Genomic DNA, 22,770 nt, shown 5'->3' with positions numbered 1-22,770 from the left:
GTAGCTCCTGTGTCAATAATCCAAGAGGTATCATCAAACTTACCGCTCAAACGATTGTCGGAAATTGTAGCATTACCCATCAATCTCGTAATCGCCTTCCACTGTTCACTAGAGAACAACCGACCCGAAGCAAAAGAGCTTGAGTCATCGAGGCTGGAGCCACCACCTGCCACCGCATTGGCCCTCACAGGACCCCCACGACAACGAGCAGCCGCAAGAGGCCCCCCTGGCTGCCAGCAACACCCTCTGGCCAACCGTGTTTATCATAACACCGGCTTTCTTCATGTCCCCTCTTTTTACAAAAGGTGCAAACTTTGTCTGACCAACACTTGGCAGATTTGTGACCAACCTTCTTGCACTTCTCACACACCGGCATCGGCCTATCTGAACTGCCACGCCCCCTTCCTGCACATGTCCGTACAGCAAACCCGAGAGCAGGAGGAGGGTCCTCCTTGGTACGAGCAATGCCACGAACCTTCTCATCTTGAGACACTTGTTGATATGCTCTGTTTAATGTAGGCAGGGGATCCATAGACAACAAACTAGAACGAATTTGAGCACAATATTCAGAATATAAACCAAGGAGAAATTGTTGTAGCCCATCCCCGTCACGAAGATCTGCGTGTTGTTTCCCAACATTACACACACACTTTCCACACGAGCAAGAAATTAATGGTTCAAGCCTATCAAGCTCATTCCACAAAACACATAATTTACTGTAATATACGGCAACCATCATATTCTTCAATTGTTCACAACTATTAATTTCAGATTTAATTTGCTGAATTCGTGGACCATTAACAACAGAAAAACGTTCATGTAAATCAACCCATAATTTCCTTGCATTATCATAGTGAGAAAGCATAGATTTTACCTCCGGATCAATAGTATTCATTAGCCAAGAAACTAGCATACAACGAATTGTAATCCAATCATCCTTCGTACACGGTGGTGAGAAGGTGGTGATACTACCGTCAAGAAAACCAAATTTTCTCCGTGAAGACAACGCAATACGCACAGCATGAGCCCAATCATGGAAATTATCAAGCTTTAGGCGTTGAGAGGTTATGTAATCCCCGGGCCGATCTTGCGGACCAAGGTAGAAAGGTGAACTGAGTTCGATTTTTGGAGGCGGAGGTGGTGGTGTCTCATCACCGCCGGCCATTGTGTAAAAGAAAGAAGAAAAAAAATCAAACCTGCTCCAATACCATGTAGAATTGTATAAACTTACGGCTTAGCTTTCATTAATCGGGGCAAAACATATATATACAACCCTTACTCCTAGTGTTACCTTAATTAGGTTACTAGAAATATGGAAACAATATAAAAGATAGAAACAAATATATCTACCCAAAATATATCCTCAATAAGAACTCTTTGACATGTGATGTGCTTAAACAAGGTAGTTTGGCATATTTGATAAAAGAGACAGCGGGCTCTGATTATCTGGGATGAAGCTTCTATGGCCAACAACGCAAATTCACATGCTCTTGATTTGCTGCTCCAAGATTTATGTGAAAATACGACAATTTTTGGTGGCAAGCTCAATATTCTTGGCGGAGATTTTAGACAAGTTCTACCAGTATTACCTCATAAATCACAGAGACAAGCTGTTGAAGCAAGAATAGTGACTTCGTACGTCTGGACAGCTCTGACAAGATTTAAACTAAAAGAAAATCAGAGAGCTCATGAAGACCTAGCATTTAGTTCATTCTTGCTGTCTCTTGGAAATGGTGAATTACAAAAAAGTGAGAGCAATTATGTCAAACTACCCGATGGAATGATTCAACACTTGCTTATGAAAGAAGATCCCGTTTTGAAGATTATAAAAGCAACATTTCCAAAAGTTGAAAAGGGAACAATAACATCAGATATCTTTGCAGATAGGGAAATCTTAACACCTATGAATGACGATGTTGATTTGGTGATTACAGTCTTAATATATCAATTTCCGAGATAATCAGTAACTTACAAAAGTTTTGATGTAAGGCTCAATGATACATGCAACATCTATACGATAGAGTTTATAAATAAACTATGTCCAGGAGGAATGAGTCCCTATGAGCTCGTCCTTAAGAAGAATTGTCCAGTAATTTTACTACGTAACATAATGCCAGAAGGATTCTGTAATGGTACGAGATTAGTCTGTAAGACCTTTCTACCCAACATTATTGTCTGTGAGATTTTTGTTGCATAATACAAGGGTACACCTGTTTTGTGCATCGAGCAAATTTGCGACCTCCCGCAAATAGCAGCTATCCTTTCGCTTTTGAAAGAAAGCAATTTCCAATTAAACTATGTTTTGCCATGACAATTAATAAGTCACAACGGCAAACATTGAATCGAGTATCAATATATCTTCCCCGGCCATGCTTTTCACATGGTCAGTTGTATGTGGCACTATCTCGGGCTAAAAAGGCTCAAAATGTTAAGGTATATACTACAAAACCACCTAAAGGGTATCATCTAAACTCGGTTAAAAATGTAGTATCTTACGATATTCTAAAGTACTCGGAAATAATTTAGCACATAACATTAAAATTTTGTTTTATGTTATGGGTACAATATTAGCTTTTGAACTTTGTTATATAAGTGATCAATATTAATGAAATAAGTTACAATAAATATCATATTATTACATATTTTTTGATAATTACAGTAAGCTGATTATCATATATAGACATCATTGCCTCCAATTTTGTAAGTATATCTTCTTAAGTCTTTTAAAGTTATCTTTTTTCAGATTAAAATTTGACATCTAAAATTTTAACATATGAACTTTATAATGTAAGTTGAACTGATTAAAAGGTTTATGGATTTCTTTCTACAGGCTTTCCAATTCTGTAGATAAAAAATAAAGCAACGAGGGTAAAGTCTTAGTTTAATAGGTACTATCTCCATCTACATTTATTACTTTTACAATAAGTATATAATTAAAATTATTGTTTGACATGAATTATAAATTATTAGTTTCATGCTATAGTAAACAATTATATATTAAGTTTGCAAATTTAACATTTACATGTAGAATAAGGTTAGTAACAATTTAGTTCAATGGTTAATTATCATTAATATGTATATTGTCATTTGATTCCTTTAAAATTTTTGTCATTGTTACGTGTGATTTTTTTTTTTTTAATAATTTACATATATTTGTAAATGTTACAATGTTTTCAAAAAAAAAAAAAAGGAATATGTCGTTCATCTTTTATTATTTTAGTAAACCAAAAATATTTACTATGTACCTTTTTTTTTTAAAAAAAAAGTAAATAGAAAAATAGCTCCCACTAAATTCTACATAGTAAAACATTGCAACAAAATTAGAATATAAAATAAAAAACAATATAAAAATAAATTTTTAACTGTTACTCCTTTTTCAGTTACCATTGTACAGAATAAAAGAATTATTTATTTATTTTAAAAAACAAAAAAAAATGAAAAGAGATAAAGTACTATTTTTTTACAAGAAAAGGATAAAATATTTATCTTTTTTCCTTCTTTAGCAAGACATTTTTTTCCTTCTTTACTCAAAATACGTAAAAACAAACTGATAGTTTAGAAATAATCTCATTGTAGAAGTATGTGGAGTTAAGGAAATTGAGTAGGTAATGTACAACAAAAAAAAAAAAAAAAAACAGTAATAAACATTAGTGGACATACATAGTGCTTTGCTTGTCAAACTAGAAAAACTTAAAGTAGAGAAAGCATGGGCTCTTGTACTATTATGAAAACATTAATGATTAGCATATTACTCTAAAATTCCATATCATTATTATCTCTTTTCAACAGAAAAATTAATATCAGAATAACAAGTTAAAAAAACAACTATATAAACGACAAATTTATTTCTAGCAAATCACCAATTTATGCAAAAATATAGGTAAGTTAATAATTATGTACTTAATCCAATCTTTATATTATTCTTTTTATTAAAAATAAATGTAACCACATTTTTTTTTTTGACAAGTTGTAACAACAATTCTTTACAACGCCAATATTTAATCAAGTACTCTCTAATATTTACTATTCTTAAAATAAAATAAAATAAAATCTAAAAAAGATATGATTTTTTTCATGAACGTTCATTTCAACACAATCTTTACCACATAATAATTTAATTTAATAATTTCATACTCAATTCAATCTTTACCATTTAATAATTCTTAAAATAATTTACTACTATTCATAAAGGTAAGACTTCCTTTTTTTTCATGGACCTATTTTGTACGCTATATAAAGAAATCAAATCATTTACCACTTACACTATTTTACTCAACATAAACCTACTATAACAACAAGAACTCATTCAAAATTTCTCTAACAAATCTAAACAAAATCTTATTGTGTTGATAAAAAATCACAAGGTAAGAAATCTAACTATTTTTTATTTATTCTTGTTGATCTATTTCAGATATGTACATTTAAATAGTTCTTTTCTTTATAAAATATATATACATCTTATGAAATGTAAATATGGTTCTTGTAATTTCAGATAAAAAACAATAAAAAGAACAAAAAAAAATATCTTATACTTACATAGGTAAAAATAGGATCACAAATAATAATATAAGAGAAATTTTGAAATATTAGTGCTTAGTATAATTATTGGTTAGATAATAATTGTTTTTCATCCTAATCAAAACACTACACTTCAAGAAAAAAAAAAACTTAGCTTCTCTATTTTAATAGCTTTTAATATTGTTATAGAATAGAATAAAATACAAGTTATATTATCTAATCATAATTTTTTTTTTTTTTTTTATTCAGAATGAAAACAGAACGCATGTATCTTGATAAGCTTAATCCTAACTCCATGAATTTCACAGTCAAAGTTAGAGTTGTTGAAAAAGCAAGACAAAAGATATTTTCCAATTCTAGAGCAACAATATCTTTCAAACTTTATATCTACTTGATGAAAAGGTATTTTTTGTCTTTTTGGATTGTATTAATACACAATATGTTAGCTTTTTTAGATTTTTTTTTTTTTTTTTTGAAACAAGGTGCATCTATTTAGTTAGATCTGCTTTTATTTTTTTTAAAAATAATTTTGTATGGATTTTATGGCTTGACGTGACATCTAATTGCCTAGAAACAATCAACTAGGGTTTCATAGAAAAAATTACATGCAATTCTTAATAGATTAAATTTACCTGTCAAATTATTTATATTTTACCTTAATGATAATTACTCTTGAGAGAATTCTATACTAAAATTTCTCCTTATTGAAATTTAATTATTAATATTATTGTTCAGACTATATCTCAGTAGAGATCTATCTATATTGTGCTAAAAATGTGTAATCTAATATATAGTAATCTTATTTTGTAATCTAATATTTAATTATTATTTCTCTTCTCATGATCCTCATGCAAACGCACTCCCTTTACATGTGAATAAAATATTCATCCACTCGCCTTTAATACTCTTTTTAATTCACTCACTTGCATTTTGCATATTATAATACTCACTTCGAATCACTTACCTAAAACTTTGTGTATAAACAAGTGATGGACTAATGTAGAATCGGAGGGAGTAGATGTTAGAGGATAGCAAAGTATGGGGTATGAACCGTCTCGTTTCAGCTCCACTACAACAAAGAGCAACAAAAAGAATAAGAAGAATAGGACATACCTTAGATTCAACTTTCTGAAGATCAAAACACTTATTTTCCAGCCTTTCTTTGTATAAGAAACCCATCCTTCGTAGCACATTAACCTTGGAAATCAGAGATTGCAACTAAAAGGCCGAATTCCCCAACCTACAAAAAGATTAAATTAATCATTATTTTTTAGAGATAACTAACTCCAAAGAAACATTTGAAAATATGCAAAACTAATGTAGGCATTACATATCCATGTCTCAACACCTACAATAACAGCTAAAGCTCCAATTAGTTTCCAAAATAACCACTGTGCACTCATAGGTTTATAATCGATTTTCATACTTCTTCTAATCATACTCAAATTTATTTCATAATAACAAGATGCGTGTTACTCTATTTGGAGATCAAATTAAAGCATATGACGAAGCTATTGCATACAATGGAGAGTATGAAATTTCTAATGCAACTGTGAAGCCACTTGATGATCAATACCGTACTGTCCATGATCAGTTACCATTCCAGCTACATTTAAGTCACATGAGAGTAGTTCAGCCAGTCTTCCCTGATATAGGTTGTGTGGTACCACAATATTAGTCAATAGCTTCAATTTCAAGAGTGCAAGTTGCTAATGAAAGATATAGTAATATCCTATATTTACACTATTACTTATATCCTACTACATATGTCTGTATCAGTCATTAAAAATTTGTTAATAACACATATTTCCAGCCAATTGATACAATTTTCTATGAATTTGACGAGGATGGTGAATATGGTTTACGCATTATATTACTATGTACATTTTTATGCACCTATCTTTTTTCTGTTTTTTAATAGCTTATTGATCTCAAAATTTATTCACATTATACAGATGTATCGGGAGTGGTGCTATTTGTAGAAGAAGAAGCACGACAAGTCAACTTCAATATAACAACAAAAGCTATGTTAGAGAGATCGTCATCACAGATCAAGCGTAAAAAAATAAAAACTTAACTAATTCTTAACATAATTCTATTACCTAGACAACTACTTAACTAATTGGTTCTATATTTACTGCATCCATAACCAAACTTTGACCATCTCTGCCTGGAATGACCTTTAATAACTGCAAGTGATGCTCTTAATTTTTGGGCTGAAAGATTTGACGTAGTTGGCTTCACAGCACTTAAACACAATCCTTGCAAAGGTAAAATCACGAAATATAACTAATGTATAAGAAATCTTACATATGGCGCAAATGAAAAGGCTAACAGGTCATCTATTGTGCATCATTTTCCTTATCAACTAGCATGTCTACAAGGATTATTCATAACCCGAAAGGAGATAGGGCAAATGTCTTACGTGAATGGTAATAAAACTCATAACATCTACTAATTGATAGCAAATCATAACTCTAGCTTATATATATATATATATATATATATATATATATATATACTTCCAGCGTTTTTTTTAGATGCAACACACCCTTTAGCACGGTAATTAAGAAAAGGTGGGGTTTACATGATATAATAAACTTTAAAATAGGATGAGTGGTTGTTAGGAGTGTAATTTAGTGGGCCATGTGCTTTTAAATAAGGGAAATAATATAGTTTTTCCCTAAAGTAACTTTCCTTTTATAATGTGTTGCAAGTATTGTGACATTTCCTTTTTAGGGAAGTGTTGCAAGTACAAGAAAACGGAGGAAGTATACACACACACACACACATATATATATATATATGTATATGTATATGGCAGTTGCACGAAAGCAGCTACTACAAGATCGACAAGCAAGAGTTTTACAGATTCGAGGTCCTACACAAGAACAATCTGTGAAAAAAATTGAAGAACTGAATGACAAGAAGGTATAGCAATTATAATTAATATCTTTTTTAATAATTACGACAATACAATATTAATATTATTTTCATACAATCATGCAGGCTGCAAATGCACCGATGGAAGAACGTCACTGGATTCAGGCTATCATTCCAAATGCTACTTTGGATGATGTATTTGTTTACATAGGTTGTTTTAGTTGTGGAAAAAAGATGCAGTGTTCCTGAAGGAAGGCAATTCACATGCATCGTATGTGATAACAAGGACTGTGTCTCAACTCCAAGGTTTATTTAAAGGAAAAATTGCTAATAATAATACAACCTTTGTCCCATTCTTTTCTAATAATACAACCTTTTGATTATTTTACGGTGTTCACTTTAAACAAGATTAAATTAAATTTTTGGTGAGTTTTGAGGTGGGAGAAGGGTAGGGGAATAACACCCTTCCTTATCCCCACCACCAAAAACTCATCCCTCCCCTTTGTTAGCCTCAAAGTCCACCGAAATTTGATTTTATCTTGTTTAAAATGAACACCCCATAAAGGTTGTATTATTACAAAATAATCCAAAGGTTGTATTATTAAAAAATAATAGGCCAAAGGTTGTATTACTTTTAGAAATTTTTCCTTATTTAAATCCAATTTTCACCACAATTTTGTACTTTGTTGTTGGTCTTAAAATAATGAGCTGCTGATGAAAGTTTTGATGGGTTTTCTGTTGACTAATGGGTTTATGTAGTAATTTATTGTTTGTGCAAATCATATCCACTATACCACATGTTATTTACTTATTCAGATTTCATAAGTAGTTGAATTCTAGCCATTGATTCTTTTACACCACTATATCTAGATTCTAGAATGGTTGAAATATGATGCTTAGTTTGTGTTTGGGTCCAATTTAGTCCAATTGGGCCTGGTCACTGAATGATCCAATTAAAAGCCCAAGGTTAAGGTTCAACTCTCCAAATGTGCTAAAGTCAAAAATCAAACATCCTCAAAGCCATGTCAAGGTCAGTCAACGGCCCAATCAGCTTGGCCCAGCCCAACTGACTTCCGGGCCCAATCCGCCTCCTTCATTAGCCAAGGTATAAAAGCCAACAATTTGGTCAATTCTTGGTAAGACAATAAAGCCTCAAGCAACTAAACTCTTGCACAGCTTTCTCTCTCTAATATACTGACTTAAGCATCGGAGGGGCCTTCCTCGGCGTCCCCCCCGAGGCTAGTTTACGTGTATTTGTTGTGCAGGAAACCCTCGGCTCCTGCGTTGTTCGGACCGAGACCAAGTTCCCTCAAGATAAAAGGATCTTCCGAGATTCGATTGTTTTCATCCGAAACAATTTGGCGCCGTCTGTGGGGAACGCTACTAAATTTCGCGTCAGTCATCAAACACTCCGGCAGTCGCCATGACTAAGAGTGGAAAGAGTTCCAAGAAGGCTAAGAAGGGAGGAGGCCGGATTACGGTGAGGGAACGCCAGCCGGTTTATCCCTCCCCGGAGCAAGCCTCTTCCGAATCGGAGGCCCCCATTTCTCCGGAAAGGGAAGCCTCAAGAGGTCCTAGCCTCCAGGAGGAGAACACCTCGCACCACACTCGGCAGCCGGGGCCATCCCCGAGACCGAGTGGCTCAGGTGCGAGGAACTCCCCGCCGCGCCATAGCGTGCAATCCAGGTCACATCCGCGGGAGACTCCTCCCTCCGGACCCTCCACCGAGGAAGTGGCCAGAGCAGTGGCCATCTGCATGGAGTTCCTTAAAGCTCAAGGGGCTCCAATCCAGATGCCTGATGATCACCAGCCGAGAAACCTGAAAAGGAGGATCGGTCAGGATGATGGTGGACAAGTTCCACCACATAGAGAGCTCGGCCAGAGGTGGCGAGGGGACACCCTAAACTCCGGTAAGGAGAGGAGGAGGAACCCTCAACCCTCTGACCACTCTGAAGCTCAGAATTCCATGGGGCCCTCCAAGGACCCGGAATTCGCCCGCCAAAGCGTTCACGAACGCTTGGGTTCGAGGGAGGTGAGTGTGCATAGCCGCCTCACCTTCCCAGAGGATACCGGACCCCACCCAACCTTGTCTCAGCCGGGGACGAAAACCACTTCCACCTCTGAGAGAGGAGGGAGCGAGGTCCCTGAGGCCGGGTACAAGGGGAAGGCGGTCATGGTTCCATCGAACTCGCCCTTCCAGAAGTGGATTCTGGAAGAGCATGTGCCAACGGTCAAAATCCCGGCACATATTACTTACGATGGTACCTCAGATCCTAAGGATCACATTGCCTCTTACGAGGGGCACATGTATCTGAACCCGAGGTCTGAGGCTACCTGGTGTAAATACTTTCCTACGACCCTCAAAGGTGTTGCCCAATCCTGGATCACCAAAGGGCTCAAGGAAGGCTCCATAACCGGTTGGAACGACCTCTCCAACAAGTTCAAGAGCAAATTCTCTACGGCCAACCGCCGAGAGAAGACCACTGCAGAGCTAATGAGTCTGCAGCAGGCGGAGGACGAGAGCCTCCGCGACTATCTGACTCGCTTCAGCAACGAGTCATCCGGAATCACAAGCCTGGATCAAGGCCTGGCCGTGTTCGCGCTACGGAACGGCCTCCAAGCTGGAAAGTTCCTGGACTTCATGGTCATGCATCCCCCGCAGACCCTGGAGGAAGCCTTGGAAGCATCGGATAGGTTCATCCGAGCCGAGGAGTGGAACAGATCCAGGTCTCAGTCTCGTCCGAGAATTGAGAAGCCGAAAGGGCAGCAGCCCGAAGTCTCGGCGCAGAGGAAAGGGAAGGCTAAGGCCTCAGAACCGTCCTCTGCTGCCGAGCCGAAGAAGGAAAGACACTTTCCCTACACGGGAAGGTACGATTCATACACTCCACTCTCCCTTCCCCGTGCTAAGATTTTCAGCACGACGAAGGACGAGGGGAGATTCAAAAAACCTCGTCCGTTGCCTCCCTGGCATCAGACGAGGGGAAAGGACCAGTGGTGCGAGTTCCATGACTCACCCGGACATCGCACCGAGGACTGCGTCCAGCTGAAGGACCAGATTGAGGATCTGGTCCGCAAGGGGTACCTGAGCCAATACCTCGCGGACAGGCGCGAGGAGAAAAAAGCTGAAAAAGATTCTCGGCAGGACCTCAACTTCGCTCGGAAGAAGGATAAGGGACCTCAGGGCAAGGAGTCCCTCGACATCCTAGTTATTTCCGGGGGAATCTCGCGAGGCACAGCCAAACGCCAACTGAGGGGTCTAACCCATCAGATTCATCAGGCTGAGCTTCGGCAGTCCCAGTCACCGGCGCCGAACATCCTGTTCACAGCCGAAGACTGTGAGGGGGTGGTATACCCCCACGATGACCCACTAGTAATCATTCTGGGCATCGCCAACCGCAACGTCTGGCGGACCCTCGTCGACGGCGGTAGCGGGGCGAACATCCTCTTCCGAGGAGCGTTCGACCAGCTGAGGATGGGAGCCGAGCACCTGGCCCCCGCACCCTACCCGGTGTCTGGATTCAACGGCTCTTCCTCGTATCCTGACGGGAAGATTACACTTCCTGTCACCATCGGCGAAGGCCGAGCAGCTAGGAATATCATGGCCGAATTTTTGGTCGTAGATGCTCCATCTGCATACAACGTGATCATGGGGAGACCCCTCATTCACGGCATTCAAGGAGTCGTCTCCACGTATCATCAAATCATGATATACGTTTCAGACGAGGGACGCTCCGAGAAAATAAAGGGCAGTCAAAAAGAAGCCCGCCGATGCAATCACCTCAAGCCATCCACGTCTCGCCGAGGCGACCGTGGCGATGGGGAGGAAAAGCACCGGGACCGAAACGCCAAAAAGCCGAGAGGCTCAGACGTTTCGGCTAATGAAGCCCCAGACAACGAGAAATCTGATGGGGGCCAAAGGGCTGACTCCGCCTCAGAGCCGAACGACTCTGATGGCCAGCCGCGGTCAGGAAAGTCTGCTAATATTGATAGCAGGCCGGAATTCGAGGAATCCAACTCTAAGAGCATGGAAACGGATGACCTGACCGAGTCAATAGAACTGACCGTAGGAGATCCGAACAGATGTGTTAGCATCGGGTCGTCACTGGAGCCAAACACCCGTGCGGCACTCGTCCAACTCCTACGGGCCAGTGGAGACGTGTTCGCCTTCTCAGCCGCAGAAATGCCCGGGATTGATCCGGACTTCGTCTCCCATAGGCTTAATGTCGACCCCTCCAGTCGACCCATTAAGCAGAAAAAGCGGAACTACTCCGCCGAAAAGAACCAGAACATCGCAGCTGAGGTCGATAAGCTCCTAGATGCTGGGTTCATTGAACCCTGTCAGTATCCGGAGTGGCTGGCCAATGTTGTAATGGTTCAGAAGGCAAATGGTAACTGGAGGATGTGCGTTGACTTCACGGACCTGAATAGGGCATGTCCCAAGGACTCCTATCCGCTGCCGAGGATCGACCAACTGGTCGACTCGACAAGCGGGCATGCTCTGCTCAGTTTCATGGACGCATTCTCGGGATACCATCAGATCTTCATGCACCCCGAGGACCGAGCTAAAACAGCGTTCATAACAAGTTCCGGGTTGTACAATTACAGAATGATGCCCTTCGGATTGAAAAATGCGGGGGCAACATATCAGAGGTTGGTTGATCAGGTTTTCGCCGAGCAAAAAGGCCGAAACATGGAGGTTTATGTTGACGACTCAATCGTCAAAAGCATAAAAGAAAAAGATCATGTCACGGACCTAGCCGAAACCTTCGCCACCCTCAGAAAATACAAAATGAAGCTGAATCCGCAGAAATGTGTCTTCGGCGTGAAGTCAGGCAAGTTCCTCGGCTTCATGGTCAGCAAGAGGGGGATTGATGCAAACCCCGCCAAAGTACAAGCTGCTTTAGACCTCCCCGAGCCGAAGACAAAAAGGGATATTCAGCGTCTAGCCGGGAGAATGGCTGCCTTGTCCAGGTTCATCTCACGAGCCTCAGACAAAGGGCTCCCTTTCTTCAAGGCGCTGAAGCTCCAAAATTCAAAAGGCATTGAATGGGGAGACGAACAAAAGTCAGCCTTTCAGCAGCTCCGTGAACACCTGGCTCAACTCCCAACACTGGCAAGGCCAGTCGTAGGAGACATCCTATACTTATACGTGGCGGTCAGTCCAGCCACGGTAAGCGCGGTGCTGCTAAGGGAAGAAGAAAAAGTTCAACAGCCGATCTATTTCGTCAGCCACACCCTGACGGATGCCGAGACGCGCTACCCATTGTTAGAAAAAGTGGCTTATGCAGTGGTGGTGGCTGCTCGGAAGTTGCGACCCTATTTTGATTCTCATCAAATAGCGGTTCTAACTGATCAGCCGTTAGAGAAAGTCCTCGGCAAGGTTGAAAAATCCGGTAGACTAGCAAAGTGGGCTTTCGAGCTCACCGAGTTCAGTATCGGTTATCAGCCGAGAACAGCCATCAAGGCGCAAGCCTTGGCAGACTTCTTGGCCGAGTGCTCCTATCAGGAGACTCTGGATGCAAGGAGGAAAATCTGGACCGTCTTCACGGATGGGTCCTCCACCGTGAACGGTTCGGGGGCAGGGGTCGTCATCACCTCTCCCGAAGGCAAAACCTTCGAGTATGCCCTAAAATTTTCATTCAAAGCCTCTAACAACGAGGCCGAATATGAAGCAGCCATTGCTGGCTTAGACCTGTGCATATCGTTGGAAGCCGAGCATGTCTACCTCAAGACAGATTCTCAGCTGGTCGCCAATCAGATCCGGGGGGAGTATGAGGCTAAAGAGCCTTCAATGGCAGCTTACCTCACAAGGATCAAATCGACAATTGCGAAGCTGAGATCTTTCGAAGTAGAGCTGATCCCAAGGGGTCAAAATGCTCAAGCGGACGCACTCTCCAAACTTGCAAGCTCAACTCTGACTGAGTTAAGCCGTTCTGTCTATGTGGAGGTGCGCCGAGAAAAGAGTGTAGCCGAAGCAATATCAATCTGCTGCGCTGCACTCGAGCCGAGCTGGATGGATGACATCCTGGCTTATAAACTCAGGGACGAGCTCCCCGAGGATAGGAATTCGGCCTCCAAGATAAAGCGGATCAGTTCACGATTCCTCGTCTTCGGCGGCCAACTCCTCAGAAAATCCTTCTCCGCTCCATTATTGAAATGCGTGGGTCCAACGGATGCCGACTATATTCTCCGAGAGATTCACCTCGGCATCTGCGGAAACCACATAGGAGGGAGAACCTTAGCCCACAAAGCTCTCAGGGCAGGGTATTTTTGGCCTACAATGATCTCGGATGCAAAGAACATGGTCAGAAAATGCGAGAAATGCCAAAAATTTGCACCGGTAATCCATCGGCCATGCCTAGACCTCCAGCCAATTCTTAATCCTCTTCCATTTGCACAATGGGGGTTGGATATTCTGGGACCCTTTCCCGAGGCCCCATACAAAAGAAAGTGGCTGATAGTCGGAATCGACTATTTCAGCAAATGGATTGAAGCGGAAGCTGCTTCAAGCATATCTGAGCAAACTGTCAGACAGTTCATCTGGCAGAACATAATAACTCGGTTCGGCATCCCAAAAGTTTTTGTGTTCGACCACGGCAGACAGTTTGACAACCTGCCCTTGCGCCGATACACTGATCAATTCGGGATAAAATTGGCTTACTCCGCGGTTTGCCACCCTCAGAGTAATGGCCAAGCCGAAGCCGCGAATAAACAGATCCTTAACGCTCTCAGAAAAAGAGTAGAGGATCAAAAGTCCAAGTGGGTAGAGGAACTTCCGGGAACCCTCTGGTCACTCCGGACAACCGAGAAGGAGGCAACGGGGCATTCACCTTTTCAGCTGGTGTATGGATCCGAAGCAGTGCTTCCAGTGGAAGTGGGCTCAGAAAGCCTACGAGTGAATCTCTTCTCAGCCGAGGAAAATGAGCAGCTCATGAAAGAGTCCCTCGACTTCCTTGACGAGATTAGAGATCTAGCCCGAGAAAGGATGGCTGCACACAAGCTCAGAATGAGCAAGTCCTACAACCGAAGAGTCTATCAACGACCTCTCAGAGTTGGGGATTTAGTTTTGAGGAATGCTGCAGCTGTTCAAAAAAGTCACATTCATGGCAAACTCTCAGCATCTTGGGAGGGACCTTATGAAATTTATCAAGAGCTTCAGCCCGGTACCTTCAGACTCAAACAAATGGATGGCACCGAGCTGAAAAACCATTGGAATGCCGATGTGCTAAAAAAATACTATGTGTAAATCCTTCGGATAGTACAATCTATGTAAGTACACTGATTTTGTTTACAAAAAGGCCATCGGGCCAGTATTCATTCAGATTGCGTGTATTCTTTAAGTCTTTATGCTTTCTACGGTTTTTCAAAAATTCAAGGTTTCATTCGGCGCTGTCCGGGGTATTGCATAATGATGCCTTGTACCTCGGCAAGCCGTAAAACCTGCCAAAAAAGGATACAAGCCCGAAGTATTGCATAGTGATGCCTTGTACTTCGGAGAATCTGTTCCTTTGGGCAAAAAGGCCATAGACTTATCCGAAACATAGCCTAAAAAATAGGAACTGATAAAGCCCCGAAGTATTGCATAGTGATGCCTTGTACTTCGGATGAATCAGTTCCGGGTGGTAGTTGCAACTCTGAAGTATTGCATGATGATGCCTCGTACTTCAGATAAACTGCTGCCCCGGCATGGTGTTTCGGATAGTTGTTCCCTTGGATGAATTGAAGAAAGTGTCACAAGAGTACCATCTCTAGAGTGAAAACTCTCAGGTGGGAAATCAGTACTTTAAAAACAGATGTAGAAAATAAAGCAAAGTGTTCAAAGATCCTCGGCTTAGCCGAGAAAAATTATCAGCCATTCCAGAATTCAGAAGACCTCATCTTCAGATTTCTGGGGGGGCAGAGGGAAATAGAGAAATGGCACAACTGATCTAATACCCTTCAGCTCAGCCGAAGTTTGATACTTATGTCAGTTTTTTCACAAGTTGAAAACATCCGAGTACAAACGGCAAAAAGAAGTCTCAGCAGAAATGATTCTCGCTAGCCGAAGTTCTGCACTTAGCAAATATTTGAAAGATCATTCAAAGAAAGCAGTAAAGTGCGAAGACTGGTAAAGCGAAAAAAAAAAAAAAAAAAAAAAAAAAAAAAAAAAAAATACACAAGAAAGCTGAGAAAGTGAACTTCTTTGAAATAAAAATGTTGAATTACAAAAATAGTCGGCAGCCGCCCACAAGCGGAAAGTAACAGCTGCCGAAATACGTACAGGCAAAATAAAAATATAATAAGCTGTTGTACGATAAGGCAAGCTGAAGCAAAAAAAAACAAAAGGCAAAAACTCAGAAAGCGGCAAGTCTAAAGTTAAGCACATGATGAACCGCAAGATTCTGAAGACGACTGCCCGAGTTCCTATGCTTCAGCCGGAGGATCAGACTGATCAGCGTTGAGTCCCCTGGTGGCCTCAGCCCCAGCAGCAGAAGAGGCGGGCTTTGCACTTTGCCGAGCCTCCCTTTCCCTCTGCTCAGCTTCCAACTCCAGTCTTTCAGCTTCCTCTTCGGCTTCCTCAGCCTTAAGAATTTCAGCTTCAGCTGGAGTTGCATACTTCATGTGAGGGTCTTCGGGATTCTGGACCCACTCAGCACATTTAGACCAGTCCAGCTTCGGCTCAGCATGAAGGCAGAGTCTTCGGCATACTCGGAATCCGTTTCTGAAACCCATCTCATATTCCTCTTGGGTGTAAACACGGACTTTGAGTAAAGCCTCAGCATCAGCCAGCTTCTTCTGGGTCTCCTCCAAGTCCTCCTTGGATTTCTTCAGCTGTTCAGCGACTTTGGAGGAGGACCCCTTCAGCTCATTCAGCTCTTGCTGAATTTGGAAAGCCTTTGTCTGAGCTTGGGCCACTTCAACTTTCTGGATCAGCAGTTGATCCTCAGCCTCTTGGAATTTAGCTCTTTGAGCTTCAGCAGCAGCAGCAGCCTCTGAGAGTTGGACGTCTTTGGCCAAGAGCAACTCTTCAGCAGCCATTCGGCTGGCTTCAAGAACCTCTAGACGCTGCTGCACTTCAGCTTGTGCAGCAGTTCCTTCTTGAATTCGGCTCTCAATAGCAGCCTTGAATTTGGAGACGTCCACTCCCATATGCTCCTGGAGGAATTTTTCCCCTTCCATCAGTGGGGGAAAAACCTCCATCTCCATAGCATCACAGAAGGTTTTCAGAGCTTCGGCAGCTTTTTTACCGTACTCCTCAACCTCCTGCTGCTTCTCTTCAGCTGCTGCTTGCTTCAGCTTAGCAAGCTTAACTTCCTCTTCAGCCACCTTCCTTTCGTGCACAGCAGCGTCTACCCTATCTTGTAGGGTATCAATCAGCTCTACAGTGAGAGTCTGATTGTGCACGAACTGAAAACAGGGGCACAAGTTAAAAAAGTAAAAAATAATAGCTGAAAGGTTGAGTTCAGAAAGAAATCAAGGCAAGGAGAATTACCTGCATCATCAGCAGTTGGTTGGACCTGGCAGGGTCAGGAACTGATCTGCTGGATTCGCCCATCCCAGCAGTGGCCTTCAGCGACCAAATCCTTGCCCTATCTACTTCGGACAGGCCAGCAAAATCGCCGAAGTAGGCTGCAGCACCTTCTCGGTTCTGACCCCATATGAGGTCCCAGATGTGGTCTGGGACTGGAATTCGGGGGGCCGAGAAACCCATTTCTCCAGACTGCAGCGTCTGGAAGGAAGGGAAGGATGACGATGGAGCCTCTTTAGCTTTGGGTGGCTCAACGTCCTCCTCCTTCTCAGAAGAGTCAATTATTGTGACCTCTTCTTCTTCAGGTGTGAGGACGAAGGCCCCAACCTCTCTGGCAATGTCCGCCGTGAAACCCTCAGCACTGGGCATCACGGCGTCTCCATCCTTGTCCTCGGCGGCACTCTCTCGAGCTTCTTCCAGAACCTCTCCCTTAGGTTTGGGAGTTCTCTGATCCACCTCCATCTCGGGGGGTGGCGGAGAGGCCCTTGGGGGTGATTGAGGCGGTGGCCGGGGAACCCTCGGCGATCCATTGCCTTCCTCGGGTTCCCTTATTTCAACGCCGATGGTCATCGGCCTCCGCTGAAAGTCATGCGGGCCGATGATGGCCATTCTTCGGCGCCTCTTCTGAAGCGGCTGCTCGTCCATATCTGAGTCTGAAGACTCTTGTATTTGATCTTCGGGACGAACAGGAGCTTTGCCTTTTCTGTGTCTGTTACTCTCTTCAGACTGTAACAGACAGGGGGGAAGAAGAGTGTGAGTAAAAAAAAAAAAAAAAAAGAAGAAAAAGACAAAGTCTAAAGGCTCACCGAGGTCTTCAGCAAAGCCTCGTCTTCTTCAGCTGCCCTAGCCGCAGCTTCTTCAGCAACTCTGGAGGACCCTTCTCCACCTTCACAAGCTTCAATAACCCGTGCAACCTCTTCGGCTGTACGGGCAGCTTCAGCTTCTTCTTCCAGCAGCTGAAACAAGGGATCCCTCTTCTTCCACCAAGGCTTCTGCCTCTGATACAGAGCAACAGCCTCAATTTGGAAGTGGGAAGAGTCTAGGTGAACCTCTCGGCGCCTTGGTTCAGTGATAGGGGGAGCCCGATCAGTTACGACTCGTTCTCGGTTGACGCCAAGGCGAGCGTAATCAATGCCGACGTTGGTCTCGTCCCGTTCTGAAAAAGAAAAGGGGAGAAGTCAATTCAGTTAGTTCGGCACATCACAAGAAAGCAAAATGAAAGAAGAAAAGAGATAATTAAAAGGCCTCGGCCCCAGCCGAAGAAGATTACCATCCCTAAACTTTCGGCTGAGGCCGACAGCTGCCAGCATATTCTCTTGGAAAACATAGTGCGTATCGGGGAGCCAAGTCTCCGGGATATGCTGCATTCGGCCGCTGCCTCCCCGGTTCGGCAGCTTGCCGAAGATGTTCTGCTGATTAAGGTTCGGGTCTGGCCCGCTATCTTCGGGAGGACCTAAACTTCCCATATCAGGATCCGGCTCGGCAAGATACCGGGGAGCGCTGAAAACGTAAGGGTGGCTCGGCTCCGTGGGTGCCCTAACCCAAATCCATTGACCTCTCCAGTCCTTGTCTGAAGAGTCGTTCGGCCACATGGTTAGGAACGGGGGCCGAGACTCAATCCGATACCACCCAGAGCCATGGCATCCGTGCCCACTTTGAATGTTTGGCACTAGCCGATGGAGCCTTTTGAAGCAATGCAGGTTCGGCACGTACCTGAAGAATTTGCAGACCCATAAGTACGTCATTACCCTTCGGATGCTGGTGGGGGTCAGCTGGCACAGGGAAATGTTGTAATGGATCAGCAAGTCTCGGACGAAAACGTCCAAAGGGAACCTCAGCCCATACTGAAGCTGTCTCGTGTACACCCCCACATACCCCGGGGGTGGACGATGGATTCTATCGGATGCTGAGGGCATTCGGCACCAATATCCATCAGCTTCAAAAATGCCGTAGTGCAACTCAATTTGCTCGGCAAATCGATATTGATCGGCGTTCTCTACCCACCATGAGTAGGGGCGGTTCTTTATCATGGCCGAAGCGACTTCGGCATTCTCCCACTCTGAAAACCCAGGGAGGATATCCCAAAGGACAGCGGGAATTTCATCGTCCCGTCCAGAAGCACTCGGCTCATCCGTTCTCTGAGGAGGAGCCGAAGAAATGGGAGTCGCCCTAACCCCTTCAGCAGGGTCAGACTCTGTCCTTCGTCCATTCCAGGTCCCAATCCTGTCCCTGGGATCGGGGATTAGCCTTGCTCTTCTTGGAGCACGGGCTCCACCTCTAACTCCCCTCACCATTGACGAATTTCGAAAGAGTGCAAAGTCGAAGAAAGATGAAATAAAATCAAAGGAATTTACCTTGATCTGAAGCAAAAGCCGCCGATTTACGAATTGGTAGTGACAAGTCTCAGCTTCTAAGCTTAATGCTCGGGGAATTTGCGAAGTTTTGATGCGGGCTCTTGAGCGTTCTTGAGAATTCTGGGTTTGTGTTGATGAATGAGTGGGGAGAGAAGACGCGCCTCTATTTATATCTCCAGAAATGGGAATTCAAGGAGTCTGCGTTTCAATTTCTCTCAAGCACCCCACTAAGTAACCGTTAAACACACGACCTTGCAGTTAAGTCGCCCACTACCCGTCCAACTTCCGCAATTATCCACATTAACTGTTGTTATCTCATTAATCATGGGTTAATTACGGTTTAAATTCACATTTTTGGATTAACAAATCATTCACTTCCCTCCTTTTCTGATTAAATCAAACCCGACCCGTCATCCTTCCAAATCGGGTCTGGGGGGCAAGTTGTTTGGGTCCAATTTAGTCCAATTGGGCCTGGTCACTGAATGATCCAATTAAAAGCCCAAGGTTAAGGTTCAACTCTCCAAATGTGCTAAAGTCAAAAATCAAACATCCTCAAAGCCATGTCAAGGTCAGTCAACGGCCCAATCAGCTTGGCCCAGCCCAACTGACTTCCGGGCCCAATCCGCCTCCTTCATTAGCCAAGGTATAAAAGCCAACAATTTGGTCAATTCTTGGTAAGACAATAAAGCCTCAAGCAACTAAACTCTTGCACAGCTTTCTCTCTCTAATATACTGACTTAAGCATCGGAGGGGCCTTCCTCGGCGTCCCCCCCGAGGCTAGTTTACGTGTATTTGTTGTGCAGGAAACCCTCGGCTCCTGCGTTGTTCGGACCGAGACCAAGTTCCCTCAAGATAAAAGGATCTTCCGAGATTCGATTGTTTTCATCCGAAACAGTTTGCAAGTTGGAATTCATTTAAAGTTTGTCCTTTTGTTGTGGTCTCTTTGGTTGGGAATAATTTTGATTATGATATTATTTGAAGGTAAAGATGGCAGCTCAATCAATAATAAAGTTATTCCTTTTTCTCCCATTATTTTAGTAGCACACTATACATAAAAACGCCCAGTTCAGTTTTTCTAAATCACTAGAACTGTGTGGGACTTATAGCTTGTTTTATCTTCAACAGTTTCTGTGATTAAATATAGGCATCGTGTCTTTGCCATGAAACAACAAGATCAAGCCTTGCACCATGATTTGATTTCAATTGCAAATCTTCTTTGGCCAGAGAGATTATAGACTCCAAGTTTAGATGTCTTGTGCTTCTCTGAAACTTATGACTCAATAGTTTGTGTTTTACTTTATTCATTAAAATTCTTAGAGATGGGGGTATAAATTGTTGCTTCATCCTTTCTTTTAGAGTCCTGTTCTTTAATTAGAAAAATACCTTTTTATTTGATCTACAAAAGATTAACTTATTAATCTATAAAGTGAAAAATGCAATTAGCCTACCATTAATTATTGTAGACACCCATTTGTGTCTCCCCAAAACCAAACCCAGTGATGAGTGCCTTTCACGTCGAATCATAATCGAATGAAACGAAAGTGTGGAAAGGTCTAGTGTTGCGGAAAGTTTTATTTCTTTTCTCTTCTCCGTGATTTTGAAAACTTTATTTTGAGAAAACAGCCAATCCAGTTTTGTTGGTCCATGATATGGGTCCAATAGTGGTGTAGTTGGATGGGGCTTGCAAAGACCTTTCCAACGATATATTATAAGCCCAATTCCGATGAATATTGAGGAAGTTATGGTCAATTTACTAAACTGGGCCCGGTTTGAGCTTTAAGTACGACCCAATGATCTAGGGGAGGGCCTAATATGATTTATCATTCCTAATGCAATTAGGAATGATTTTAGTCTTCTAGAACATTCTAGAAGGTTTTTATCATTCTTAATTCAATTAGGATTCTTCAGAGTTTTAATTAGATCAAATAGCATTTTCGACTGAAATTATATTATTTTATCTTCCAGTACGGGAAATTTATCAGATTTTCGAAAACGCGTTGAAATCCAATTTGGCGTCCGACCCCAGAACTTGGCGCCTGAAATCAGGATTGGCGCCTGGCGCTAGCCACTGGTCCTGGCGCCAATGAGCCAGGGCTGGCGCCAAGGTGGTTTTGTGGTCTTCAGACTTTGTTTTGATAAATTATCTTTTTTTGGATGATTTTCTCTATAAATATCGTATCAAAAACTCCGTTTTCATTCACCAAGAGTCACCAATTCTCTTCATTCTTAAGTTTTAATAAACTCCGTTTTCATTCACCAAGAATCATCAATTCTCTTCTTCATTCATCAACTATTTTCATTAACAAATCGTTCATCAATTCTTTTCATCATCTTCATCTCTTTCATCAATAATTCTTAACATTCATGCATTCTTTCTTTCTTGCTTTTTGATACAAAATTCCGCATTCACAAGATTTAGAAACACCTAGCCATATTCGAAGTTGCCTTCGCCCTAGACGTGAAAGGTTTTAATTTCTGAGGGTTTGGTCCCAAATCTCTCTTTCAATTATTTTATTTAATTGTTTTGATTATTATTTTCCTTGAAGTTACTAACGTGTGTATTTTGTAATTAGAAAGAGGTACGAAGCATCCAAGTAAGTACTTTAAAGATTAATTGATTTATGATGTAGAAATCATGTTTAGATTGTTATTTTGATTCCTAGTATCATGTCTAGGGTAACTTTAATATCAAGTATGATTAAAAGTACGATGCTTCCTATGTTCTTCCTAATGTTAATTCATGTTAGTATCATGTAAGGGCTAAAGATTTGATTTTTATTGCTAGTGACATGCTAGGGTTTGTTATTAATCTTGTTAGTATCATTCCTAGGATCTTGCTATGCTTTAACATGATTATTGATTATGATTGATATTATTCTTATTAATGATATTGATTATTTATTATGTTGCTTGATTATTTTATTTTATTGCTTGATCACCTTTATTGCATGTTTAAAGGGAATTGGTATTTGCAATCACGCTTAATAAGATAATTAATAATCTTGTTAGGTTAATTGTGATTATAATTCAAGTGATCGCCAATAATAGTTTATTTGTGCATTTATATTCAACCAACATAGATTAAACAGGTTTAGGGTTAATCCTATTGATTGTATGTTAGTCAGAAAGCGCACATGAATACGATCAGAATAAAGTAGAGGCCTATTATTAGGGCAGGTTCAATCTCTTTTAGGTTGGATTTGTACCATCATCCCCGAACCCTTATTTGGTTCATGACCTTATGGAGTTGACGATCTCTTGGATCGTTAAGGGGTGTAACCTTCACCTCGTGAACGGTTTACAAGTTCCTTAAAAACTTGTTGGCGACTCTTTTGCTCTATCTTCTTCCCTTTTGGACGTCACCGTACTTTAGTGTATGATCACAGTGGGGTTCGAGCTAGTGGGATTTTAAAGGCTTGAAATTATTCCCTACAATTATATTTTTCTTTTTTTTGTACAGGGTTGCTTTTAAATTCGAGGCAACAGATGTGACAGGTTCAATAATAT

General features: G+C 41.7%; 1 protein-coding gene across 1 annotated transcript; it reads left to right on the top strand.

Moving 5' to 3' along the window:
* Positions 1 to 1,462: 1,462 nt before the first annotated feature.
* Positions 1,463 to 1,960, top strand: LOC110701566. The gene has a single exon (XM_021879199.1). The coding sequence runs from the start codon at positions 1,463 to 1,465 to the stop codon at positions 1,958 to 1,960; it is 498 nt and encodes a 165-aa protein (XP_021734891.1).
* The last annotated feature ends 20,810 nt before the right edge of the window (positions 1,961 to 22,770 follow it).

This window comes from Chenopodium quinoa, unplaced genomic scaffold, assembly GCF_001683475.1.
Source record: "Chenopodium quinoa cultivar QQ74 unplaced genomic scaffold, ASM168347v1, whole genome shotgun sequence".
Taxonomy (NCBI): Eukaryota; Viridiplantae; Streptophyta; class Magnoliopsida; order Caryophyllales; family Amaranthaceae; genus Chenopodium; species Chenopodium quinoa.
This window is presented reverse-complemented; position numbering and strand designations above follow the sequence as displayed.